Source organism: Stomoxys calcitrans, chromosome 2 (genome assembly GCF_963082655.1).
Source record: "Stomoxys calcitrans chromosome 2, idStoCalc2.1, whole genome shotgun sequence".
Lineage (NCBI taxonomy): Eukaryota > Metazoa > Arthropoda > Insecta > Diptera > Muscidae > Stomoxys > Stomoxys calcitrans.
Window position 1 is genome coordinate 207430356 of NC_081553.1, and position 27587 is coordinate 207457942.

Genomic DNA, 27587 nt, shown 5'->3' on the forward strand with positions numbered 1-27587 from the left:
ATCCGTCGTACAAAATTTCAGACAAATCGGATAATAATTGCGACCTCTAGAGGCTCAAGAAGTCAAGATCCCAGATCGGTTTATATGACAGCTATATCAGGTTATGAACCGATTTGAACCATACTTAGCACAGTTGTTGGATATTATAACAAAGCACGTCGTGCAAAATTTCATTCCAATTGGACAAGAATTGCACACTCTAGAGGCTCAAGAAGTCAAGACCCAAGATCGGTTTATATGGCAGCTATATCAGGTTATGGACCGATTTGAACCATACTTGGCGCAGTTGTTGGATATCATAACAAAACACATCGTGCAAGCTTTCATCCCAATCGGATAAGAATTGCGCCCTCTAGAGGCTCAAGAAGTCAAGACCCAAGATCGGTTTATATGGCAGCTATATCAGGTTATGGACCAATATGTCCCATTTACAATACCAACCGACCTACACTAATAAGAAGTATTTGTGCAAAATTTCAAGCGCCTAGCTTTACTCCTTCGGAAGTTAGCGTGCTTTCGACAGACAGACGGACGGACGGACGGACGGACGGACGGACGGACAGACGGACAGACGGACGGACGGACATGGCTAGATCGACATAAAATGTCACGACGATCAAGAATATATATACTTTATGGGGCCTCAGACGAATATTTCGAGTAGTTACAAACAGAATGACGAAATTAGTATACCCCCCATCTTATGGTGGAGGGTATAACAAGTAACAGGCAACCATAAAAAATAGCATACAGACTTGTGTACTCGAAACAGCAGATTTTGTTAGTTGAAATAGCAGCCCTATTTTTGCTGAAATAACAGAAATTTCTGCTTTCCCATTTTCAGCAGACAATAACTGCTGTATAAGCGAACATTTTTGCTGTTTTGAATAACAAATTTGGTTGAGTGTACCTACCATTTAAATAAAAAATTAAAATTTTAAAATCATATTCGCACCCTGCTCCCGAATGCCTTTTATTTGACTCCCGTTTTGTCCCGATCGCTTCACTTTTGATTTTGGGTGGTACTTTTGGACAGCTTTGGGCTCGGGCGGGCACCTGGATATTTGAACCCAATTTTTAATATCGGATTCGTACTCTACTCCCGAATACCTCTATATTTGAATCCCATATTGTCCCGATCGGTCCCCTTTTGATTTGAGGCGGTGCTGTTGAGATAAGGGGGAAGGTCCGCCCGCTTCAGTTGAATAGCGTTTAGCTCCTTCCGGGCCAACCTACACAGCCCATGAAAATTTCAAGCAAATCAGTTCAGCTGTATGCGCAACAAAAATACAAACAAACATTATTTTTAGACCCTACTCCACCACTGTGGCACAGCGTATTATAACTTGGTGCATTTGTTTGCAACGCTAAGAAGGAGAAGAGTTAGACCCACTGATAGTTATACCGATCGGCTTAGAATCACTTCCTAATTCGATTTAGCTAAGTCCGTCTGTCTGTTGCATTCTTGTGATCAAGGTACAGGTCGCATTTGTCAGGTCATGACATTTCGCGAATGTCATGAAATTTAGAACAAGTCTCTTTTTTGGGCCATGGACGAACGTTATAGATTTAAAAAAAAAATCGGTTCAGATTTAGCTATAGCTCCCATATATGACTTTCATCCGATATGGCCTTTTGAGGTGGTAGAAACCACCATTTTGGTCCCATCTTTACAATATTTTGCATAAGGTGTTTTATTTGGCGTCCTCTAATGTGTGCAAATTTTCATAAAAATCGGTTCAAATTTAGATATAGCTCCCATACATATCATTCATTCGATATGACCTTTTTAGGCTGTAGAAGCCACAATTTAGGGGCGATCTTTACAAGATGTAGCATGAAGTGTTTTTTTTAAACGTCCTCATATGTGTGCAAAATTTCGTCAAACTCGGGCCATATTTAGATATAGCTCCCTTTTATATCTTTCATCCGATATGGCCTTTTAAGACTGAAAGCCACAATTTTTGTACCTTCGTAAGAAAATCTTACAAGTAATTTGTAATTTCAATAGGTATACAACATTAAAGTCTAACTAGATTTGGAGGATAAGTTCTATATATTAAAAGTAGTACGTAGGTAGACTCGGTGGTGTAGGGTGTTATATAGTCGGCTCCGCCCGACTTTTGCCTTTCCTTACTGGTTTTGGTATTAGTCCAATTTCCAATTTCGAGCATCAACTTCATTAGTTTTCATTCTTATAGCCGAGAGCGTATATTACCCAGAGGGCCATATTATTTCCATATACAATCCACATCCCATAGAAGCTCCATTTCCCATCTTTACAGAAGGATTGTAAACATTTCAAAATTATTGGGTTGCCCAAAAAGTAATTGCGGATTTTTTAAAAGAAAGTAAATGCATTTTTAATAAAACTTAGAATAAACTTTAATCAAATATACTTTTTTTACACTTTTTTTCTAAAGCAAACTAAAAGTCACAGCTGATAACTGACAGAAGAAAGAATGCAATTACAGAGTCACAAGCTGTGAAAAAATTTTTCAACGCCGACTATATGAAAAATCCGCAATTACTTTTTGGGCAACCCAATAGTTGGCCCAAACTAGACTTGAAGAGGTCTACTGCTTTGCTGCAGTTGGCTAGAACAGATATCTCAGTCATTGTTTTTGTCATGGCAGGTCACTTCAGATCGAAAAGCATGCTGACTGAAGGTTGCAAGTAACGACTTCAGCAGAAGCAGTGAGGATATCAAAAAAAAAGGATAATGCAGAACATCTGCTGTGTACAATGATAGAAAAATGGCGGTACTTTGCCAATAACGCCTGGTATTATTTTGTTCGCGTCATTGGCAAAGATTTTTAATACCATTTGGTATCAATTCAATACCAGACAAATGGGGTTATTAAGAATTGACGGCGTCATATTTATATTCTTGTTATCGCGCTAAGTGTTGTTGAGTTTTGTACTAAAAATATTTTAATACAAATTGAATGCCTAGAAACCGACTCAAATACTCGAAAGCGGGGAACATGGAAATAATATAAATTCTAAGGACATTCTATTGAGTTGCCCAAAAAGTAATTGCGGATTTTTTAAAAGAAAGTAAATGCATTTTTAATAAAATTTAGAATGAACTTTAATCAAATATACTTTTTTTACACTTTTTTTCTAAAGCAAGCTAAAAGTAGCAGCTGATAACTGACAGAAGAAAAAATGCAATTACAGGGTCACACGCTGTGAAAAAATTTGTCAACGCCGACTATATGAAAAATCCGCAATTACTTTTTGTGCAACCCAATACATAAAAACATGATAGTCCATTGTGTGGAATACGATGCGGTGTTGGTATATTCATATGAAACCCACTTCTGGGAATCGATGGGTATAGAAACCATTGTTGAATACAAAGAATTGTGGTTGGTCATGGTGTAACATTATTTTGTAATTATCAACAAATAATCGGAATAAAATAAAATTAAAACTATTTTCAATGTTTTTTTTTTTGGTTCATTAGAGGGTGGAATAATCAATAACAAATTGGTACTAAACCCGATAACGATCTGGTGCTAAAACCAATAACAGATTGGTATAAAATCATTGCCAGTTGGGTAATAAGGATAGTTTCAAACGATACTAATCATTTTATGGTTCATTAATACCACGCGGTATTATTTTTGTACCATACGGTGTTGCTTTACTATCAATACCGTATGGTACTTAAATGAGGAAGTTTGGTATCAACTTTTCTCTGGGTGTATGTGTCCCGCACTGGCAGTCAGAAGGAGTTCCACTTTAAGCTCTCATATCTTTGAAAGTTTGTTTTTAACGGATGTAAATATTTGCAAGTTGTTGGGATGGATCAACGGTAGGAACTAGAAGGAAATTTTCCTCTTCTGTCTTTATGGTATCACAATGCGCGAAAACGTCTAAGTGAGTCTGATGGCAGACTGCCATTTAAACCTAACCTCCACATGGTTCAAATCGGGTTATTACCTGATATAGTTTCCATATAAACCGAACCCTCCGATATGACATCTTGAGCCCCTGGAAGTCACAATAGGTATCAGATTTGGCTGAAATAAGTGTGGTTCATATCGGTCTATAACCTGATATAACTCCCATATAACCCAATCTCCCGATTAGTCTTCTACGGCAAATTTGTAGTAAAATTCTTGATGGTGGGTTTCCAAGATTCGGCTAAGCCGAACTTACATATATGCACTTGTACTTTATGGGATCTCAGATCCATATTTCGAGGTGTTACGAACAGAATTATTAGGTTAGTATACTATTTAATATCCTATCGTGGTGGGTATACCAACTTTCTTTTGTTACCCATATTGACCATGTTGTAGTAGCATACATGGCAGTTTGATAGGAAGTTTGGTAAATGAAATTGGAGAGGATGATCAAAGTATGTAACTTTTCTATGTATGTCTAATGTAATCAATGTTTTGCTACATCCGCCCAATCATATAAAACATCTGGAATAAATGCTGGCAAACCGTCGGTTACCGCGGCTCTGTTATTTTTAATTCTTAATTTAAGGATTTTTTAAAACTCTACAAAAAATTTTGGTTTTATGGCCGGCAATTTAAACACTCTACGCCACTTTTGCAAATTACATACCATCGAACTGCTTTCTCCCTCAAACTTCTTGCGACAAAATGATTTTCATCCGCGAAATGTCTTTATTCGCGGTTACATGGCATCATAATCAAATGTCAAACTTTGGGCAAATATTTAATTATTCATTATTCATACAGAGTGGAAGAACAATAGCAAAAATTACAACAATATCCCCGAGAACGCAGGAGATAGAGCGAAAGAGACAAAACAAAATGATGTAGACATGTTTACTTTTACCACGGTCATGATTCATACCCATACAGCATCATGTTTACAACGATGTCATAAAACTTCTATTCCCGTATACCATGCCATGTTTGTTAACCCTTTAGCTGACAGCAGTTCCAGCACAAGGGTAGGGAAGGCAAAGACTTTAAATTATGATGGCGCAGGCTAAAAGCCTATAGCCCAAGGCATAAAATACCAGAACCAGGAAAAATCTCACACCAATTATGTAGAAGACCCATGCTTAAGCTTCAAGGCTTCACTACAATTTTACAATACCAAGTTGTGAGTATACAATTTTTTTTCGAAACTTTCTATTCGCGTTTATACCATTTCCCTTTAGAGTCCTTGTTATAGCCCTAAAGGATGGGCTGTAGTTGTACGTACCCCTCTGTTTAAAATGGAAATGTGTTGTTACTTTTGCTAATGAATAAATTGTTCTTTCTTTTACCAGGCTTGGCCCCCTTGTATGAGTTGTTGTTAACAAAACTAGTATTTAACTTAAGTTTGTATGTTAAATGCCTTGTTTGCCTTTCGCTATTTTTCTAAGCATAACAATAATGCTGGGTTTGCCCTCTTGCTGGAGACAAAGATAGCTCTCATACCCCCTTCATAGGTTATACAACTAAATAAATAACCCTTTGGCCAGAAATTCTAAATTAGCGCACATTTTGGCTTTGAATCACTTGCCTCTCTCTCAGTATTGGTGGTTAGGGGTATTGTAGCAAGATTATGGCAAAGTTTATTATACCAGGGTTATGTAACATCGGGTAGAGATACTATGAGAATAAATAAAATCTAACAAGTAAAAGTGTACCAAGTTCGGCCGGGCCGAATCTTGGGAACCCACCACTGTGGATACTGCTTTTGGGAGCTATATCTGGATATGGACCGATTTGGACCGTACTTGGCGCAGTTGTTGAGAGTCATAGCATAAAATTTCAGCCATATCGGAAAAAAATCGCAGCTTGTAAGGGCTCAAGAAGTCAAATTGGGAGATCGGTTTATATGGGAGCTATATCATGTTCTTGACCGATTTGAACCGTACTTGGTACAGTTGTTGGGAGTCATAACAGAACACCATGTGCAAAATTTCAGCTAAATCGAACAAACAGCCAACAGTACACAGAACTCTAGTAGAAATCGGACAAAAATTGCGACTTCCAGGCGCTCAAGAAGCCAAATCGGGAGATCGGTTTATATGGGAGCTATATCAGGTTATAGAGCGATTTGGAACGTATTTGGCACAAATCAAAGAAAATTGCGGCCTCCAGGGGCTTTTACTAGTTTTAAATTTCGCGCGTTGCTTTTGTGGTATTGCGGTTGGGGAAAAGATTCCCAGCACTTTAAGAGATAGAATTCAGGAAGCTCTTCGTGCAAGAAGTGGGCTACCGAAAGTGGTCTAGGCGTAAATTCGTGCAAAACAGAAGTAAAGGGTGATTTTGAAGAGCTTTTTCAAAAAAAAAACATACAATTACGAAAAATGCATGAAATCTTTATTTGAAACGATAGTACGATTCATATAATTTAAGTTTGAACATTATTTCATGCAAATGTTGACCGTGACGACGTCTCAAATGGTCCATCCGTTTAGTCCAATTTTGGCATACTCTTTCCGACATTTATCCCCAAGGCGGGAAGGATAAACCACAGTCCGACGACAGGCCTATTAGTCTGTCATTGTTTTCGCTGAAAAGACTGGAAAGACTGATTGACCTGAAGGTGAAGGTGGGGGACTGATGCCGGAAAACTTCACAACACTTATACCTCAAAAGCAGGTCGGTGGATACAGAAGAAGGATATTGAGGGGGCCTTTAATAATGTGGAGATAGGAGCCAGTGGAGCCCAATGAACCAATAATATGCTTTATGGCAGTATTATTAATGTGAACCTGGGAGATAGTGTGGTCAGAAGACGGGTGACCAGAGGAGCGCCCTAAAGAGGGGTCTTCTCGCCGATTCTATGGCACCTCGTGTCTAATGAGGTGGATCTCGGTGGGGACGGAACGACGATTATTGCTTATGCGGATGCTGCTGGTCCGAGACAGGGTTCTGATCAGCGAGATCATGGAAGGGTCACTGAGGAGGTTGTGGCGATGGGCTACCAGAAATGGGTTGAGACCAACCCAGGGATGACGGAGCTGGTGCTCTTTACGCCTAGATATAAGATACCAGAGTTCGGATTCCCTTAGACGGGGTCACCCTGCGGCTGTCAAAGGAGGCGAAAAGGAATCTGTTTTAGAAGAGGAACACCGAGGAAAGAAGCCGTAAGGCACTGTGCACTTTTTACTTCTGCAGGAGGATGTTCAGTAGGAAGTGGGGGTAACTCCCAAGATGATTTATTGGATGTATACGGCCGTAGAGAAGAGGACCCGTGCGAGGAAGTTCGAGAATGTTCAGAGACTGGCCTGCCTAGGGGTCACAGGGGCACTGAGATTCGCACCGCAGGCAGGCCTGGAGGCAATGCTGGATATGCAGCCTATTAATGCCCATATTCGCAACTGCGCCGCCAGAGTCGCGCTTAGGCTGAGGGATCTCGGCATGCTGAAGGAGGGTAGTTGCGGCCACAGTTCGATTTTGGGTGTTATGGATGTAAAGGGTAGACTGAGGACGATTTTCGACTGCCTGGCATCAGTGCCGACTGGAGTGAGGGCATTCGCGATTCGATTTCTTGAGAGGGATGAATAGAGGGCAAATGCTGTACTTGAAGAGGATGAGACCTCGATCTACACAGATGGCTCCAAGAGTCTACTCTGATGCACTCAATATCAGTATGTCTCTGAGACAAGGCTGAGAGTGTACGGTCTTACAGGCAGAGGTCTGTGCCAATGCAGTGGCCGCAAGAGAAATTCTGGTAAGGGATTTACCGCTCTCGAAACTCAGAATTTATGTGGACAGTATGAGGTCGAGATGTGTGGCGGATTGTTTTGGAATCCCTGGATAGGCTCCGGGCCTACGATGTGGCGCTGACATGAGTTCCGGGGCATGAGGGGATTCCAGGGAATGAGAGGGCGGACGAGTGCGCCAGGAGGGGTTCATCCGCGCCCAGTGGACCAGTCATCGGTCTTAACTACGTGCCATTTGTCGAGCTACTGAACACAGTAGATGGGATGGCCAGGGCGGCGTCGATGGCGAGGTGGGACTCGGTGGATGGTTGTCGGACTTCAAATGCGCTAGGCCGGTCTTCGACTGGAGGAGGACGAGATAGTTGCTGGCGTTCGATAAGAATTCGATGAGTACCTTGATAGGTCATAACCGCCCACTGTGCCATAGGTCGCATGGCGGCGCGCATGGAAATACCGCACAATGACTTCTGTAGGTGTTGCCTCGATGGGGATGAAAAGAAGACTATTAAGCACTTTCTGTGTTCATGTTCGGGTCTGCAGGGACGTAGGCTCTCTTTTCTGGAGAGCCCTTTCTTCTGTGATCTGGGTGAAAATGGAAACGTACCTCTAGTGGGTATCCTGAGATTTGTTGAAGGAACAGGATGGTACCGAAGAGGGTTGCCATAAGCTCCGGCGTAGGTGCATCCGTGCTTGCGTAGGGATGGGCGTTTCTTCAACGGCCCCCTCCCCCCTTCGGATTCTCCATTCCTCCTATCTTTCTTTTATTCGTATATAACCTCTAGTCCGAGGTCTCACATCTTCTTTCTTTTCCCTTTCTTTCCAAAATGACCGGTCCCGAACGTGAAATAAAAAGTTCACCGAACTCGCCTCGCCTAAGTCCATTGTTAGGCGTGCTGTGTGGCATGTGGCACCGTCTTATTGAAACCACATGCCATGCAAGTCAAGCTCTTGTATTTTGGGGAAAAAAACGTTGCATATCATCTCACGGTAGCGCTCACCAATCACAGTTACATTACGATTTGCATCATCTTTGAAGAAGTATTCAAAGATGATGCAGTTTGAAATTCACCTGTTCTGGGAATTGTAAAGCAGACGAGGTTGCGAGGCTAGGAATTACCTTACACATTCCAGGGAAACTGGAATCTGTGGGTATGCCCCTAACGTTATGTAAAGTAAGTTTTTAGGATCAGGCCGCAACAAATAGTACATGGTCACAAAGAGGGGGCTGTGAGCATTCCAAAACTGTGTGGGCTAATCTAGACTTGAAGAGGTTTGGTACTTTGATGTCATTGGCTAGAACAGACGTCTCAGTCATTGTGTCCGCCATGACAGGTCACTGTCTAATCGGAAAATATGCTGACAGATTGAAGGTTGCCGACTTTTCAGAAGGAGTTCCACTTTAGGGTCTCATTTCTTTGAGAACCTGATGGCAGACTGGCATTTAAACCTAACCTAACCTAGCTTTTTGTAGGATTTGTTTGCAGAGATGCATTTTTCCGAGCAACGCTCAAAAACAAAGCTCAGTTTTGGCCTTACACGTCGATCGAAAGATCTAGTGAGGGAAGCGATTTCTTAGTTTGTTGTTAAAAATTGTAAAATCTACTTTGTTCGAGCATGAAATCATAGATTTTGTCTTGGCCACCACAGAAAGTAAGTTCTTATTTATTGGTTAATTATTAAATAAAAGTAGAAGAATAGCCCCACTGTTTCTTAATCGAATGTAGACAAATTTGCAATTAAAAAACGTAGGGTATCTACTAAATCTATATAAACTCTCATGCAACTTCTTTCTTCCCTTCCACATCACCCTTGTATGCCCTTATTGAAATTGCTTGAAAATTTCCCCTCTCCTACCATCTACACCATCCAACCAACATATTGTATTGTTATTCTTCAGAACTTGTTTGTTTGCTTCTTTCTTTCAAGATAATTGGCAAAAGTTTTCCCAGTTAAGTTAAGAAAGGAGAAGAAACTGAATATGTTTGCTGCCGTTTTGAATTGGCCTTGCCTCTTCTATGCCATTGCTAGACTAATGCAATTTTAATGCATGATTTGTTATTAATTGAAAATTGAAATTTTCCAAAAGTTTTCCTTAGACAAAACATACCGAAGAACAACAAATCATTATCAAATATGAATCAGCAGCAAAAAGGAATAAGAGCAAAGACAAAAGTGAAAACTAGAAGCGGAAACGGAAATGAATATGAAAATTTGATAACATTCAAAGCTAGTTGTTGTCATTTGCACATCTTAAATGAAGAAAATTGTAAATAAAGTGGATAGTTTCGAAAGAAATAGAACTAGGGGTTCGACCAACTTTGAATACCCAACACCAAGGATTCCGCAAAGCTTATGTATATAAGGCATTTCATTCAGCTGTGGATTGGAAATGAATATATAAAACAATTAAAAACGTGTTAAGTTCGGCCGTGCCAAACTTTGGATACCCACCACCATGGATATATTAATCATCCTTTTTTGTTATAACTCCACTACCATATCCATAGTCATATCTAAACAGGGGCTGGTTAGGGCTGGTTTGGATCATATTTTATTCTAGTTCCGAGAACTCTTATACATGTAACAGTTTCAGCGAAATCGAGCAATAAATCCAGTTTTTATGTGATTAAGATCCCCAAATTGCAACATCGGTATATATGCCAGCTATATCTATATAGTCTGATCTGGATCATATTTGGATCGAATGTCGGGAGGCTTTAATCTAATCAATATTTCAAATTTCAACGAAATCAGGTTATATATATTTAGTTTGATGGGTTTCAGACCCTTAATCGCCAGATCGGTCTTTATGGCAGCTATATCTAAAAATAGTCCGATTTTAAACATATTTGGGTCAGATTGCCGGAGATTTGTACCAACTCTCTGATTAAAATTTGAGCAAAATCAGGTAAGAAATAAAGCTATTATGGGCTTCAGACCCTTAACCGGCAGATCGTTCTCTATGACAGCTATATCTAAATATAGTCCGATCTTTACCATATTTGGTTCAGATGTCGAGAGGCCTTTAACAACTCACTGTTTCAAACTTCAACGGAATCGGGTAATAAATGCTTTTAAGGGTTTCAGACCTTAAATCGGCAGATCGATCTTTATGAATATAGACCGATCTGAATCGGCAGTTCGTATATCGACGGGCCTAATATAAATCACTGTTCTGAGTTTCAGCAAAATCGAGTAGTAAATGCGCCTGTTATAGGCTAAAGACCCTTTATCGGCCTATATGGCAGCTATATACAAATTTGGTCCGATATATACCATATTCGGGTCGGATGTCGAGGCACTCAGTGCAAAAAACTGTTTGAAATTTTAGCAAAATTTGAGAATAAATGCGCCTTTTATGGTCTTTAGACCCTAAAGCTGAAGATCGGTCTCCATGGCAGCTATATTTAAATATAGTCCGATCTGAACTATATTTGGTTTATATGGCAGCTATACCAGTTTATGGACCGATTTAAACCATTCTGAGCACAGTTGTTAGAAGGCATAACGAAACACGTCATGCCAAATTGCAGCAAAATCGTGTAAGAATTGCACCCTCTAGAGGCTCAAGAAGTCAAAACCAAGAGATCGGTTTATATGACAGCTATATCAGGTGATGGACCGATATCAACCATACTAGAAATAGTTGTTGGAAATCATAATAAAACATCTTATTTAAAATTTCAGACAAATCGGATAAGAACTGCGCTCTAGAGGGCTCAAGAAGTCTAATCGGGAAATCGGTTTATACGGCAGGTTTTGAACTGATTTATACCGTACTTGGCACAGTTGTTGGAAATCATACCAAAAGGACATGTGCAAAATTTCAGCTAAATTGAATAAGAATTGCGCCCTCTAGAGGCTCAAGAAGTCTAATCGGGTGATCGGTTCAAATGACAGCTATACCAGGTTATGGACCGATTTAATCCATTCTTAGCACAGTTCTTGGTAGTCACAACGAAACACGTCATGCAAAATTTCAGCCAAAATGGCTCAGAATTGCACCCTCTAGAGGCTCAAGAAGACAAAACCCCAGATCGGTTAATATGACAGCTATATCAGGTTATGGATCGATCTTAACTACACTTAGAACAGTTATTGGAAGTCATAACAAAACATCTCATACAAAATGTTAGCCAATTTGGTTAAGAATATCACCTTCTGGAGGCTCATGCAGTCGAGATCCGAGATCGGTTTATATGCCAGCTATATCAGGTTATGAACCGATTTCAACCATACTTAGAAAAGTTGTTGGAAATTATTATACCTCCATCCTATTGTGGAGGTTATAAAACCAACCCAAATATCTTCTGCATAGCTGCCTAGTTCAAATCCCGTACTAACGAAGTTCCTCAACAGACTGTTTATGGTAGCCACCCATGGGTGTAGTGATAGAGAAAACTTTCAATTACAAAAAATAGTGTTTTCATAGGAATATGCCACACAAAAGTTTTAAATTTGTAAATTTTGAAAAACTACCTTTTTAGTACATACATACGTTCTTTTTTTGGAATGGCATTGTACTGAATTGTCTTAGTACCTACACAAGTTTTATTAAAGACTGCTACCATAACCTAGCCTAACTGTATCATATTTGTACATACATACATATGTATATACAAATATTTGTGCATGCATGTGTTATATTTTATATCTCTTTGAAAAACAACCAACTGATTGTCAACAGTGGCTAATAATAGTTAGAAAAAAAAATAAAATTTATGTATGCACATTATTCGCCTTGGCCACTAATGTTTCTTAATAGACCCACAATAAGTTCCCAACAAAAATTTACACTCAAAAATAAAATAACAAAAAAAAATCAAGCACACACTCACACAACACGGCAACGCACAAGAAAGCAAAATGTGAATCGTTCAACGGCAAACGAATGATCTTATGAATGTTATACAAAACACAACATTAGCCAGCCAAACGCTATGAGGCTCAATGGTCTAGGGGTATGATTCTCGCTTTGGGTGCGAGAGGTCCCGGGTTCAAATCCCGGTTGAGCCCGATGGTTTTTTGTTTTTTTTTTATATTGAAATTAGTTTTTTAAAAGTGAAAGGCCGTTATAATGAAAAACTTGTTTTTAATCAATTTTTTTTAAAGTAAATTTGATAAGCCATAGCAACAGAAAATGATAGTGGTAAAAATGCATATAGCTAGGCCAATAGATATGTGTATGCAAATATATTTAAACTTCATGGCTACATTAAGCATGTGAGTTTATGGATACAAATTGGTTTTATTTTTTGTAATAAATTACGATTTAAGAATTTTAAGTTCTATCAGCAAGGTCATACTATTTTCGTCGATATAGCCATGTCCGTACATCTGTCGGTCCGCCCATCGAAAGCACTAAACTTTCAAAGGAGAAAAGCTAGGCGCTTGAAATTTTTCATAAATAGGTCGGTTAGGATTGCAAATGGGCCAAATCGGTCCATGCCATATAAAACGATCTTGGGTCTTGACTTCTTGTGCTTCTAGAGGGCGCAATTCTTATCTGATTTTGCCCAAAGTTTGCACGTGGTATTCTGGTATGATTTTCAGCATTTGTGCCAAGTATGGTTGAAATCTGTTTATAACCTGATATAGCTGCCATATAAACCGATCTCCCGATTAGAAATCTTGAGCATGAGGTTTTCTGGTTGGATTTGCAGCAACTGTGTTAAGGTAAGGTCTAAATCGGTCAATAAGCTGATATAGCTGACATATAAACCGATCTCCCAATTTAGCTTTCTGAGCCTCTGGAGGGCGCATTTATTGGTCGATTTGGCTGACATTTTGGAGGTGATATTTTTCTATGACCTCTAAGAGCCATGAACTACAATCCATATTCGTTAACATCTTGATATAGCTCATATATTTTTGAAAAAGTCTATCCAAGAACTTGACAAATGCGATCCATGGTGGGGGCTTATAAAATTTGGCCCGGCTGAACTAAGCACGCTTTTACTTGTTTTCATTTTGTTAGCATTTATTTATTTTTTTTTTTTTTGATTTTTTTCTTTAATTTATTAATTTTTAAATATATTTTAATTTTTTATAATTTGGCTTTAATTTTTTTGAAATTTTTATTATTTTTTATTTTCATTGTTTTTTATTATTTTTACTATTATTATTATTTTTTTGTTTTTAGTTGTTGTTATTTTTTTAAATTTTTTTTATTATTTTAATTTTCTTTTCTACATATACATATTTATTTATGAATATTTATGTTATTTTGGATTTTCGGATTTTTTTTATTATTATTATTTTTGATTGAATTTTTATTATTATTTTTTTTTTATTTTAACTTTTATATATTTTTGTATAAATATTTTTGTTATATTGGATTTCCAACATTTATTAAAATTTTTACTTTTTTTTAATTCTAATAATTTTTAATTTGATGTCCTAATTATTTTTGATTATCTAAATTCTAACCTAATTTTCATTTATTTGTACTTTTTTCTGGTAAAAATATCAATTAATTTTTTATTTGATTTTCTACACAAAATCAGTGACTTTGCTGGACATTGTCTAAACATGGGGATGTAGCTCAGATGGTAGAGCGCTCGCTTAGCATGTGAGAGGTACGGGGATCGATGCCCCGCATCTCCAAGATTGTATATTTTCTGTAAATTTCAAGACTTAAAAAAAAATATTTGGAATTTATACAAAATTTGCTGAAAATACAAATATTTTATTTCACTTTAAAATCTCCTTACCAATTGTCAATTTACGGTCGATATCTTACTTGACATTAAAATAATAGTCACATAGTCTAAAGGGACCTTAACTTTAATTTAAGTCAAGCTATGTTAGTCTTTGTTACCATTACTCATCAAGGGGATGTAGCTCAGATGGTAGAGCGCTCGCTTAGCATGTGAGAGGTACGGGGATCGATGCCCCGCATCTCCAAGATTGATAAGAAGCTGCCATGCTTCTGATTTTGCTGCTAATAAAGCACAAGAAATCTTGAAGAAATAGAGTATGAAAGAGGAGAGGGGTAGTTTTCGATGAATGTGTATGTATGTGTGTGTTCGTAAGGCGATTGCGCATGCACGATTGAGATTTGCAATGCAAAAGCTGTAATATTATGGTTATCACGGCAGGTTAGATGCTTACCAGTGTTGCCCATCCTATGTCATAACACTTTTTGACAAGTAAAGTTTGGTAACAAAACAAAAACCCAAAACGTGATAATTTTTCTTTTTTTTTGAAAATGGTTTCGATTTGTATATGATTTACTGTAGAAAGTGTATCATATTTTTAATTATCCCATATCTTGAAAAATGAGGCAGCAGGCTATAGAAAATCAACTTGCACTTTACCCTCCAATTTTATTTGCATGTTGCAAATTTTCGGTCACTTAAAAATTACCCTAACCTGAAGTGAAAAATAAAAACTTGGTCTCATACACGGGGATGTAGCTCAGATGGTAGAGCGCTCGCTTAGCATGTGAGATTTATAGGAAGCTGCTAATCTGTATGCTTCTAATTTTGCTAAAAGCACAAGAAAAGAAATCTTGTAGAAATAGAGTAAGAGGAGAGATGGTTTTCGATGATTGGTGTGTGTGTATAAGGCGATTGCGCATGCACCATTGAGATTTGCAATGCAAAAACTGTAATATGTGATGATGGTTATCTCGTGCCTCGTGGTAGCTTTGAGGCTTACCAGTGTTGCCGCCCATATTTCATACGACTTTTTGCCAAGTAAAGCTTGGTAACAAAAAGATCTTCTAAAGTTAACAAAAACACAAAACGTGATTTTTTTCGATTTGTATATGGTTTACTGTAGAAATTACATCATAATTTTAAATATTCCATATCTTGAAAAGTGAGGCAGCAGGATATACAAAAACAACTTGCACTTTACTCTCCCTTTAACCTTAAGATGCCAATTTTATTTGTATGTTGCAAATTTTCGGTCACTTTACAATTGCCCTAACCTGAAGTGGAAAATAAAAATTTGGTCTCATACACGGGGATGTAGCTCAGATGGTAGAGCGCTCGCTTAGCATGTGAGAGGTACGGGGATCGATGCCCCGCATCTCCAATAATAATTTTAAAGTTTTATTAGGTAACTAAAAGGTAGTGTAAACCTAAGAAAGAAAAGTATATTTCAGTCAGTATAACTATATTATTAAGGGCTTATCAATCCGTCCGTCGATTATTAGCAAAATAGAAGATTTTGAAGTAAAATCGCCATAACATTTTTTTTAATAAATTACAGTATAATTAGTGAAATAACCACTCAAAAATGTCTTGGAGATGCGGGGCATCGATCCCCGTACCTCTCACATGCTAAGCGAGCGCTCTACCATCTGAGCTACATCCCCATGCGTAAACCAGACATCGAAAAAATAGTGTGTCACTGACCTTATGCATTAAATTAAAAACAAAATAATATTGTACAAGTTGACTTTATACCATCAATTAAAAAATAAGAGAATGCCAAGACAAAAAAAAAAAATATAAAAGTTTAACAAATATGTAGGTATTTTTTGGTAATCGGTGTACAGCGGCTTGTCTCTGCTGCTTAATGGAGTGTTCATGGGCAAATTTGCATTTGTGTACAGCGGCTGTCAGGCTGTATGTACTACAGCCAACAAAAACATAACCTTTGCAATATTTTCCTATTTTAATCTGAGCTATGTTTACGTATATGTATATAAAAGCAGTAAATTACAAATTAGAGAATTTTCTCAATTAGTTTTTCCTCCCAAAATATTTAATAAATAAAAAAATTTGATATTGTTGGAGATGCGGGGCATCGATCCCCGTACCTCTCACATGCTAAGCGAGCGCTCTACCATCTGAGCTACATCCCCATGTTCGCCACTGGCAACGAAATAGTTTGACGTCACCAATTTACCATTTGTGTATGCCTTGTCGCTACAACTCAGTGTGTAGGCGCCATTAATGAGGTGCATTTAACAGCAATGATGAGACTTATGCAATATATTCAAAGCATACCTTAGGGCGCACACTTAATGTTTTTGGTGAAAACAAAAGGTTTTCTATTTATAAATGCATGTGAAAAAGGGCATTAGTGAACAATTCAATCTACTACCTAGCACTGGTATTGATTATTACATCCCTTAGTTGTAGACAATTAACCCTCTTAAAGGTCTTTCTGCAATACATACTTGTGTGCCTTCTGGTAAATTTTTTAGGTGGTGATTCATCAATGACATCAATGTCTTTGGTACTTTGTGCTATTTTCTAATAAATTTTCATTGAAGTGTTGCCTCAATGTCATTGAAATGTTATTCTATTCAAACTTCTTCTTCGCATATGTCTTTTTCTTATATTGTACGCTTAAGTAGCTCAACGCACTAGGTTTCCCCGTTCTTGCTTCGGCAGAACATATACTAAAATTGGAACGATACAGAGAAGATTAGCATGGCCCCTGCGCAAGGATGACACGCAAAATCGTGAAGCGTTCCACATTTTTTATGTAACTCGACCATGGGATGGAGTTAATTAATATCGATTTAGACCCTATAAAGAACATGCATGACATTTTAAGTGGAACAAGCGATGTCGGACTGTTAAAATCACTCAAACTTTATAAATAGCATACACTTTTCACAAATACTTCTTATCGATGTAGGTGGGTTAGAATATGTATATATATCCTTGGTTGCCTTGACATACTAAGTATATCTGATGTTCGTCCGTCTGACGAAAATCGCAGTCGTACAAATGAAGCTAACCATATACTTCTTGTTGATGTAGGTCGAACGATAAGCGTAGGAAGGCCTTAGTGCTTAGCCCATCCCCAGAATAGTTTTAGGATTTTTTGCTTGATCTTTCGTTATTCTATTCCATGCAAAGAACTTGACAAATACGACCCATGGAGCAGGGTATATAAGATTCGGCGTGGCTAAATATAGCACGTTTTTTGCACGAAATACCTTTCACATAAACCAATCTCCCGGTGACTTTTTTAAGCCTATAAAGGGTGAAATTCTTACCCAATACTGTTGAAATTTAGAATGTCTTCTTTTATGTCTTCCAGTTACCATGCTAAGTATGTCGTTGTTGTTGTTGTAGCCACATATTCGCATTTGGAGGTAGCAATGCTCATGAAGCTCCTGCAGGTGAGCACGTTTATTTCGGTCCATAGGACCGATTGCTGCGGGAAATTGATAGCCGTTGGTTATTTAAAGACGCCAAATAACTTGCCTTTTCATATGGAGCATTATAGGCACTCAGTATTTATCCAGAGCCGGGAGCGCCATTCCTCTCCCTGAGATTGTCCAGCCCCATTTTCATGTGGAGGCGGCGATCCTCGTCAAGCTCCTGCAGGTGAGCAGGCTCATTCCAGCCCAAAGAACCGATCGCCGCAGGAACAGGGTGGCCATTTATGTCCCATATAAAGGCGCCAATAACTCGGCTCAAGGCTCAAGTGTCAATAAACTGTGGTCCGCAATTAACTCTCTCAACAACCCGTCGAGGAACACCAGCCAAATTATATATGAAAGGCGAAAGGCATAAAGCAGCATTCCAAAGAAGGCAGGGAAGCTCTCAGTCGGCGCTGAATCACAACTATTCGGAGACAAAGGTCATAAACATGGCCAAGCATTCAAAGATCATGGGCACTGATGGAATATCAAAGGTATTGCTCAAACATCTCTGTAAATAAGGAGTCTAAAGAGGCCAAGCCATCAAAGGCCATGATTGTCGTGGCACTGGACCATTCGAAGACAATCGACAAGGTTAACCATGCCAAACTATTTGACGACATCGCCAATACGTCCCTTCAGCCAGGATCTAAGCGCTGGGTCGTGAATTATCTGTGTGGTTGCCAGTCATTCGTGGAATTTAAGGATAAGAAGTCGAAAACAGAGAGTGAAACAGGGAGTTCCCCATGCCGGGGTGAATCTCCGGTACTGTTTAACCACTAACTATCCTCCATTCCATCCCTTTCTGACGGCATAGAGATCGTATGATATGCGGACGATTGTACGATCATGGCATCAACCCCCCACCCATTGCTGACATCTACGATAGGTTAAACGTCTACCTCAACGAACTTGCCTTTTATTTCGCTGCAAGAAACCACATTGTTCACCACAAACACGCGCGAGGTGAATAATAAGCTGGATGTGATGGCCGATGACATGATTCCAATCATTAAGTGCTCCAAAATACTTGGCGTCACATTTGACAGCTCTTACAAATCAAAAGTAGAAACAAGGTCCTCAAGTCACTTGTCGGCAGCACTTGGCGTACTGACAAATAAAGCTTGTGGACCACGTACAAAGCTATTGGCTGATCTGTACTATTCAGTGCCAGCGTGGTCTCGTCAGCTTTGAGATACGTAGGGGAATAATATTCAGATTTCAGAATGCCACTTTTCGAACTGTGACGGTCTCCTCAGTTCTCATGTGGACCGCCTCCATCAGGAGACAAAGAACCTACCCATGCTGTAATCGCAGGGACCATCCAATCATCATCTTGTAGATAGGTATCCACCTCCCAGAAGCCTTAAGGTTCAGCGCTACAAGAGAGAACCTCTAGATCAAGCGGCATATCAAGCGGGTCTGGACAACATTCATGCAGACACGGTAGCAGATGTAATGAATAGTTACCGGGTAAATGTAGTCCTTGAAGAACGACCGCCTAATATTGCACCTGAAGAAATTGACCTACCCGGCAAACCAGTGTGGTTCTGGTTTAATTACGATTTGGCAGATGCAGCCGCCCAAACTCCTACAGAGCAAGGATTGATGCCATCGTGCAGAATGTATGTCCCGATTGTGACCCGGGACCACACGACACACGTCACCTGTTTAACTGCCCAGTCAGACCCAGATCACTATGGACGCACCCCATCTTAGCAGCAGAGTTGCTGGATCTGGATACTCAACAGAATCAACCCAACCTTTCCAACTCCATGACAACAAACACTAAACTGGAAACGGATTGCAGACCATTTTGGCCGACGAACCCCAAGGGGAGATAAGGCGAAGGGGACCTCTCCCAAAATGGCAGGGAAGCCACCAGTCGCTGAACCACAGCTTTTCGGAACCGAAAATATTGCCGAGGTCATAAAAAGGGCCAAACCATCATAGGCCATAACGAAATATCATTGATAATGCTCAAACACTGGTTGAATTAGGAGTTAAATACCTGAAAGACACTCACAATCTATCCATCTCCATGCTAGTAATACCTGAGATATGGAAAATGGGTAGGATTGTTCGTATTCTCAAACCAGAAGATGAAAAACATCGACCATGTAAATAAGGAATCAAAAATCCCTGCAGAGCTGCCACCAAGAGAATCACCCAAAGTTCCAACTTTCAAAGATGGAACCCTCTTTTTGGGTCATATCATAAATATGGGTGGCCTGATTTGCTCCTATATGGTTAATAACAACAATCTTTAACTGGGTTAGGTGAGGTTATATTGAAAAGATGGTGCGGAGATCAATCAGTCATACACCTAAGCCAGTAATCGGCTTGTTGTGCGCTTTAAATAATAAAAAGTAACCCAAAAACGAAAATCTTTGTCAGAAATTCCGTTCTACATACAGAATCCCGAAATGTTTTCCATACCAAGCCCCTAAGTTGGTTCATGTCTGGTATTGTGTCCCCACCTAAGTGCCTGTGTCTGTTAGCCTGGTAATGTCCTAGGAAATGCTCCAACTTCTCATCATTCTCCCCACATGCTATCGCTTGCCGCACCGATTTTGCATAAGTGAGCTCGTAGTCTTATGTGTCCCGTTATGATACCGATAGCTATACTGAGCTTCTTCTTACTTCCTTTCAGTAATACCCTTGGGTTTATACGGATCTCCCCCATAGGATTTTTGCCGTCCTACCGACCGTTTGGCTGTTCCATAGTACGCGTTCGTAACACATGCCCCTAACTCGGACTGCGTCGTCCCCAAGGGCTTCGGGTAAGCTAAGTTTATTGACAGCAGTCCTCTGGCTTTCAATGCCATATCGTATGTTCTTTCATTCTCCCTTGCTCCGCTATGGCCCGGCACCCAAGCGATGCAGATCTTGCCATCCTCCGAGAAGCCGTTAATCTCTTTCTTATACTCCAAGACACTTTTTTGGCGAAATAATCAATCCAAACGAAATTTGATGTGTATTAACTTTTTACTCATCCGAAAACCTCTGACAAGGTCCACCACTATCGGTTCAGATTAACATAAAGTGGGGTGAGGTCTGTTTTTCTGGTTATTTTGGAACAACAACGGCCCTCGTCAAGTTTCTGTAGGTTGGCAAGATCGTTCCGGTCCAAAGGACCGATAGACGTTAGGCCAGGTTGGCCATTGGCTATTTAAAGGCGCCAATGTCGCCATGTCATGTCAAGCATCGTAGCCACTCAGTATTTATGCAAGAGCCGATGTTGCCCGGCCTTTGACTGAGACTCTCCGCTCGTTACCGCTGACTGCCCGCGGCTGCCGTTGGAGCTACTCCGTATGGATCATTCCACTATGCGCAACCTGTGAACATGCCAGGTAGCTTACAGATAAGCTTCTCGTTACAGCAATGAACACTACACAGATTGAACCTCAAAGTTCCATCGTGTCTGGTGTCTGGTAATGGAGTGGAGTTGGAGATGATCCAGCACTTGTTGTATCACTGTCCTACAGCGAAAAGACACTGATCTACGGCTGACTGAGAGGAGCTCTTACTGATGAAAACTTTTCTCCAGTCAGGCTGACTCCTCTCGTCATTGTCGAGTGAGTTGGTTTTCGCTTCCGTTCTCTCTTCATTCAGTTTTCTTGTATCGTACCCATACTTTCTATGTTCAAATCTGTTATAATTTCCAACACTCATGGCAAGTATGGCCCGAATCGGTGTACAACCTTTCAACGCGTATACATAAATCTATCGAATACAATTACATAGAACATTGATTTGTTTATCCCAAAAGGTGGGAAAATTGACAAATCAATAGATAAGGCGATCTATTTAGATATGCCCTTCTAAATGTCAAAATCTTTGTGGCATTCAAAAGAACAAAGCAACTTACATTTTTATGGAGGCAAAATGAACTTACCTGGTGTCAGGATTTTTCCTGTTATTGATCTTCCCGTCGATGTTTCGGTTTTTGAAGTTGTTTTAGTTGCAGCCACTTGCATGTGGGGGATAGCGATTCTTGCATTCGAATTGTAAACTAGAATTGTGTGCTAGGAAAAATCATTCAGCTTTTAGAGTAATATCTGGTGTGGCTTGAAAGGTAGCATAGCATAGCTCCAGCTTTATATCAGTTGAAAGCTTGTAGGAACCGATCTACACCTCTAAGATCCTTTTTATGTTTAAGATCTCAATCGACTCCATAATACGCTCGATACTAGTTTGTTTACGATGGAAAAATGGCGTATGTCTGCGTAGTTCTTATATTTCTGTATAGTCCTGCAGGCGTATTTAAGACCCGGATGGCTTAATGTGTACCCATCATCGTAAAAACAATTTCTGCTTTATGGCCCATAGCATCCATGAAATAAAGTATGAGACTTTGGTTCAAACCACAGTCACCACATTGCAGCCTATAGGGTCCTCACCAATAGTCAGAGAGAATACCGAATCTCGAGGTACTTTCTAACTGCCGTGGGGCCAGATAAAATAGTTCTCTTCTGACCTTCAACTCCAGATTAGTAGTAGCCTAAATAGTCTAGGACTTGTGTTGGCATTTGTATTGGCCATAGAATGCTGAAATGTTATCATTGCATGGCAGACGCTTGTAGATTGCCAAATAAGCTAATGAACAAGCCCAGTGGTGGACAATCAGGAGCCTTAAATATTTCATCTGACTCAATTCATCGGTTTCTGCTGTCTTTGCAGCAATTTCGTTTCAGCCAATAGGATCCTCTCTTGAGTTCTGTGGTACCAGATTTAGGATTTCTTTTCCGACCATCTAACAAAGTTTATTGAATTTCAAACTTCTAGGGGCTTCCGGACTCCTATAGCATTGATTAAAGAATTCTGGCCTGAACATTTATTTGAATTCCAAATTGTTTGGGCCAAGAAGCCGGTCTCCTGTGTAATGGGCATAGAATGTTGACATGCAATAAACTTCAATACGCCCTCTTGGTGTTTAGAGGCTTTAATACTCGTAACTCATGTGATTCATACAATGAGCTTCTGCTGCCTTTTACTTCTCCGGGATTACTGCTAATTTGACCTCATACTGGCTGACAATATCAGAGATAGGCTTCTGGCGTATAGTTGTTGTTGTAACAGTGTGTTGTGTTTTCATTTTATATTTGCATGCTGGCTTCTGTTACATATCCAGATCAAGGAACTCTGCAACTCGGTTGTGGTGAATCCAGAGATATCTGGTAGTAAGTCGACTAGAATTGGGTAGGTGAACAGGTGACGAGTGGTCCCTAATTACAAGTGGAACACACATCAAACATGTTGACATGAGCCAAAAAGTAATTGCGCCAGAACTACTGCGGTATGTAGTGGAAGGTTAATTTCCTCAGTTGTTATGGGAGTCAAACTGTCTCTACCATGACATCATTCACTCGGTAGCTGTTGTACCATTTTCGCTAACTGTAATCTTGTGAATGATGTTTAGACGTGCACTTTACGTTTCCTGGTCTAGAGGCTTCCTTGTGCAGCAAGATCAAAACTTAAAACTTGAGTGGGATGGACGCACCACAGTAGGGTTGACTGGGCATGTGAACATGAGACGTGTTGCCATCAATCCCAAGAGGAATTGATGCTGCTGCATCAGCCGGAACATAGTTTTGCCAGAACTATTCTTCTTTACCGGGGAAGTTTATCATCTTCAGGTGCTATGGCCTCTAAAATCGGTATTCATTCCGTAGCTTCTTACCGCTTTCTCTACTGTATTCTCAATAAGCTGCTTAATCCAGAGATTACGAGGAAAGAAACCTTAATACTCAGTGTCGGCGGTCGTTCATTCACGAGAAGTTTGTTGTTGTTGTAACAGTGTGTTGCACACTGAGGCGGCAACCCTTGCCGATGAAGGGCTTCGCCAGGTCAATCCGGTACGTACAACCTATCTATCTATCTTTCGTCTGCTTGGTTCTGTTCAGAGAAATCTGTGTCTGAGTCGAGTGGGACCGGCTGGGCAGTTAAACAGGTAATGTGTGTCGTGTGGTCACAGGTCACAATGGAGACACACATTCTGCACGTTGGCATCTATCCTTTCTGTGTAGGAGTTGAGGCGGCTGCATCTGTCGGATCGTAGTTTCGCCAGAACCACTCTGGTTTTCCTAGGGAGGTCAATTTCTTCAAGCGCAATGGTTGGCGGTCGTTCTCCAAGGACGACATTAACTCTGTAGCTATTCATTGCATCTTATATTGTGTCTGCATGATCTAGATCACGTAAATTTACTTTAAGACTTCTGGTTGGTGGATACCTATAACAAGATTATGATTTGGATGGTTCCTGCGATAACAGCCCAGAAGATATTACTCAGATAACTTGAAGTTATGTCTTCGCACGGGTAGGATCTTGGTTTCCTAATGGAGGTGGCTCACGTGAGACCATCACCGTGATTGTTGCTGCAAATGTATGTTGTAACTTTATACTTAAATTGATTGCTGTGTTCTATAACTTGAGTGTGGTGGACATACCTCAGGACTCCATCGGGTCGATCCGGAACATACAACTGGCATGGAATTGGGTCGTGTGGTCCTATCGTGTTGCCATCAATCCCAAGAGGAATTGATACGGGAGCATCTACAGGAACGTAGTTATGCCAGAATTACTTTTCTTTACCGGGGAAGTTTACCGTCTACAGGTGCCTTGGTCTTTACGATTGGCATTCATTTCGTAGCTCTTTACCATTTTCACTAATATATTCTCGATAAGCTGTTTAATCTTGGGTCGGTTTTCGGTAGTACTTAAGCCGTCCATGTGCCGAACAAACGGGTTGGATATTTGTTGACGCGTTTAACTTATTGCAGGTATCATCAGCATGGAGGCCTGAAGCCAATTATGTGCATATTATGCGATCTAAATATTAGGTGTCCGCTTGGGTGGATTAGAGATCGATGGGTAAAGGTTAGTCACCATTAGCACCAAAAGCGCAGCTTTGGTGTATTCGTTTGAAGCCTTTTGTGATTTTAAAGAATCCACATTCTCTGATTTCTGCCTGTAAGAAACAAAAGGAAGGTCTCAGTATCCTATTTCTGTTTTGACATAATCCACAGCATTGGAAAAAAGGGAAAAATTATGGGGTCGCAAACTTACCTTCTTTAGAGCAACATCAATGAATTGAATAGACTGAATTATGCTTTTTCTTAAATACTGAGTGCCTGTGATACTCGATATGAAAAGGCGACTTATTGGCGCCTTTAAATAAACAATGGCCATAACATTCCTGAAGTGATCGGTCCTATTTTCACATAATCCTTGACAAAATGGGAAAGGCTTATGGGTTTCCCAATCTAGCCTTCTTTACAGCAATACCAACTTAATAGAGTGGATTCTGCTCCAACGTTAAGATCCGGCACAGGCTCTTGTTTAATTTCCGAAAATACTGAGTGCCTGTGGTACTCGACAAGGCGATTTATTGCCACCTTTAAATAATAAATGGCCATAGCGTTCCTGCAGTGATTGGGCAAATGCACTGGAACAAGAATGCTCACCTATGGAGCTTGGCGAAGATCGCTAACTTCACATAGACATGTGGCTACAATCATTTCAATCACTTGTCCGCTTCCTATACCGGCAATTTTCGGAATGGTCTTTGCACACACATGGACACATATAATTCACATTTTCAATCGCGTAAAATTGTAGTTACATTGTTTATTTCATCGTAAGTCTTTTTGAATTTGCATTTTTGCTTTGTTTTACCGAATTTTCCAAATATGTGTATCACTAAATTGGCCAAATGACCTGTTGAACCTCAAAACTTAAATGTTTGCTTCAATTTTGCTCCGTTATTTCTTTTACGTTTTTTGTTCTATTATAGCGTTTTTTATTCTGTTATAGCGTTTTTCGTTCTGTTATGGCGTTTTTCTTGTCTTTTGTTACCCAAACAAAACGCACTAAGAATAAAAAAAAACGCCAAATGGGCAACCCATTTTGTGCTCAACTACCCCAATAAACACACACATTCACACTCAAATGTCAAATTGCGAAATGTCAAACTGACTACAGCTGTTTGGATTAAAACCAATGAATTCATTTTTTTGTTAGAAGCTTCTATTGTTTTGGATTATAACAAAATAGTTGAAAAACAAAAGAAAAACTCAAAGATTTTAATGCGTAACAAAAGTGTAAAATGTAAGCAGCTAAAGTGAAAAGAATTTGAGTATGTAAAACGAATGGAAAGAAAAATAAATTGCTCAGACTAAATCAATGGCGGCAATGGTGAATTAGTGAGTGAATAGAAGAATCTTGTTTTATTATTACTAAAATATATAGCTACATAAGTGTTGAATTGATGGGATTTTTTGGCTAACAAACAAATTGCCAATATGTTTATGGATACACCGAAATTACAACCCATCTCTAAGAGTAAACCCAAACCGCCTAGTGAACAAACAAATGTGCCTTCTTCTAGCAGCAGCAGTCAAAATAACACCAATAATGGTGTTGGTAACAACAACAATAAAACCTTTGGAACTACAAATAATAATGATAACAAGGGAGAGTAAGTACATAAAAGACATTAGTTTGTATGTTTGTTAACTATTTATTAATTTTATTGGTATTTCTTAATTAATATGAGACATGACTACTTAAACTTAAATAAACTTGAAGTACTTAAAATCTATGCGAAAAGCCAAAGCCACCTCCAAAATCACGTTGACCTCGGAACGGCCCACTTATATGCTTATTGCCAAACGCATTCATATTAAATGATGAATTTTTATCTTGTGAAGTCCAGAGGTTGGCGGTGCCAGTGGCTCCCATGGTGGTAATGCCAAATTTGGGAATTTGTGTCACACCCAGAGTAGCCGAGTGACCCTGGGCATGAGACCAGGCTGCATTAGCACCCACCGCATCAAATTTTAAACCATTTTGCAATTGAGTACGATTATGAAAGGCATTCAGATCCACCGAATGTTGATCATTTTTAAAAGTATTGATGCGTAGATTTTCACCCAATGACTTGCTAACACCATGGGTATTGCTGTGTTGTATACCCAAGCCATGGCCGTTACTGGAATAAAAGGAAAAAAAAATTGCATAATTAGAGATTTTTCTATTTGGTTCTTTTAAATTCAACTTACGAACTCAATTCAGCAAAGGCTCCCGTTGTAGCTGGACCATGTTTATTGTTTCCTTGGGCAAATACACCGGCAGCAGCTCCCAAACTATTATCACCAACTTGTCCCATGGCTTTGACATTAATGTCATGACCTCCTTTGGCATTGTCAGTTGCGGTTCCACCAATGTTTAAGGACATTTTCAAAGATTATGGTATTTCTCTTTCTTGTAGCTAAGTAAATTGCAACACTTCAATGGTTTATGGAAAACTGTGCCTCCTTTGGCTTTTGTCAAACAATTTATACTCGTAACCATTATCTTATGCTTACTGCAAATGTAAATCCCCATTTAATTTAGCTCTTTAGTCACTTATGGTTAGTCGTTGTGGCTCATTGAAGAAAACGGGGACATTTTTTGATCAACAGGAGTGCTGTTGATGATGATAGACCACATACGTAATTTTGTGACTATGTATGTATGTATGTTAGAACGCCAACCATCAAGTATATATCGCCTGCTGATGATGTTCGTTGGTGGTTCCCCTTGATGCTATGGTTATATTAACGAACATAGATATGCATATGATAGAAAAAAAAGCAATAACAGTGTCTTTAAGATCTATTTTTGAGAAAATATCCCATACATATTATATTTTTCTCTTAAAAGAAAATGTCTTGAAAATTTAGTGTAGAAAATTTGATAGAATTTTTTTTTGGAAATTTTTTCTTAGAGAAAATTTCCTGGGAATTTTGTTTTTAGAGAAAATTTCATGG

The 27587-nt window shown here is 39.3% G+C and overlaps 2 protein-coding genes and 7 non-coding genes across 9 annotated transcripts in view; 6 read left to right on the forward strand and 3 right to left on the reverse strand.

Moving 5' to 3' along the window:
• Nucleotides 1-12601: 12601 nt before the first annotated feature.
• Trnap-ugg (transfer RNA proline (anticodon UGG)) lies at nt 12602-12673 on the forward strand. Its single transcript has one exon. It is a non-coding gene; the product is annotated as a tRNA-Pro (tRNA).
• A 1517-nt stretch (nt 12674-14190) lies between these two features.
• Nucleotides 14191-14263, forward strand: Trnaa-agc (transfer RNA alanine (anticodon AGC)). Its single transcript has one exon. It is a non-coding gene; the product is annotated as a tRNA-Ala (tRNA).
• Nucleotides 14264-14490: 227 nt separating this feature from the next.
• On the forward strand, nt 14491-14563 carry Trnaa-agc (transfer RNA alanine (anticodon AGC)). Its single transcript has one exon. It is a non-coding gene; the product is annotated as a tRNA-Ala (tRNA).
• A 1064-nt stretch (nt 14564-15627) lies between these two features.
• On the forward strand, nt 15628-15700 carry Trnaa-agc (transfer RNA alanine (anticodon AGC)). Its single transcript has one exon. It is a non-coding gene; the product is annotated as a tRNA-Ala (tRNA).
• A 210-nt stretch (nt 15701-15910) lies between these two features.
• Trnaa-agc (transfer RNA alanine (anticodon AGC)) lies at nt 15911-15983 on the reverse strand. Its single transcript has one exon. It is a non-coding gene; the product is annotated as a tRNA-Ala (tRNA).
• Nucleotides 15984-16402: 419 nt separating this feature from the next.
• On the reverse strand, nt 16403-16475 carry Trnaa-agc (transfer RNA alanine (anticodon AGC)). Its single transcript has one exon. It is a non-coding gene; the product is annotated as a tRNA-Ala (tRNA).
• Nucleotides 16476-16994: 519 nt separating this feature from the next.
• On the forward strand, nt 16995-17101 carry LOC131995391 (U6 spliceosomal RNA). The gene has a single exon (XR_009397455.1). It is a non-coding gene; the product is annotated as a U6 spliceosomal RNA (small nuclear RNA).
• An 8683-nt stretch (nt 17102-25784) lies between these two features.
• The window catches only part of LOC106082480 (bromodomain-containing protein DDB_G0270170), a 118364-nt gene continuing 116561 nt past the window's right edge, over nt 25785-27587 (forward strand). The window contains exon 1 of the mRNA XM_013245024.2: nt 25785-26254. Within this exon, the coding sequence (XP_013100478.2) occupies nt 26079-26254 (176 nt within the window). The 5' untranslated portion in view covers nt 25785-26078. The remainder of the gene's footprint in view (nt 26255-27587) is intronic.
• On the reverse strand, nt 26277-27354 carry LOC106082486 (attacin-A). Its single transcript, XM_013245033.2, has 2 exons — nt 26838-27354; nt 26277-26767 (listed from the first exon to the last, which is right to left on the reverse strand). The coding sequence occupies exons 1-2, from the start codon at nt 27011-27013 to the stop codon at nt 26368-26370; spliced, it is 576 nt and encodes a 191-aa protein (XP_013100487.1). The 5' UTR covers nt 27014-27354; the 3' UTR covers nt 26277-26367.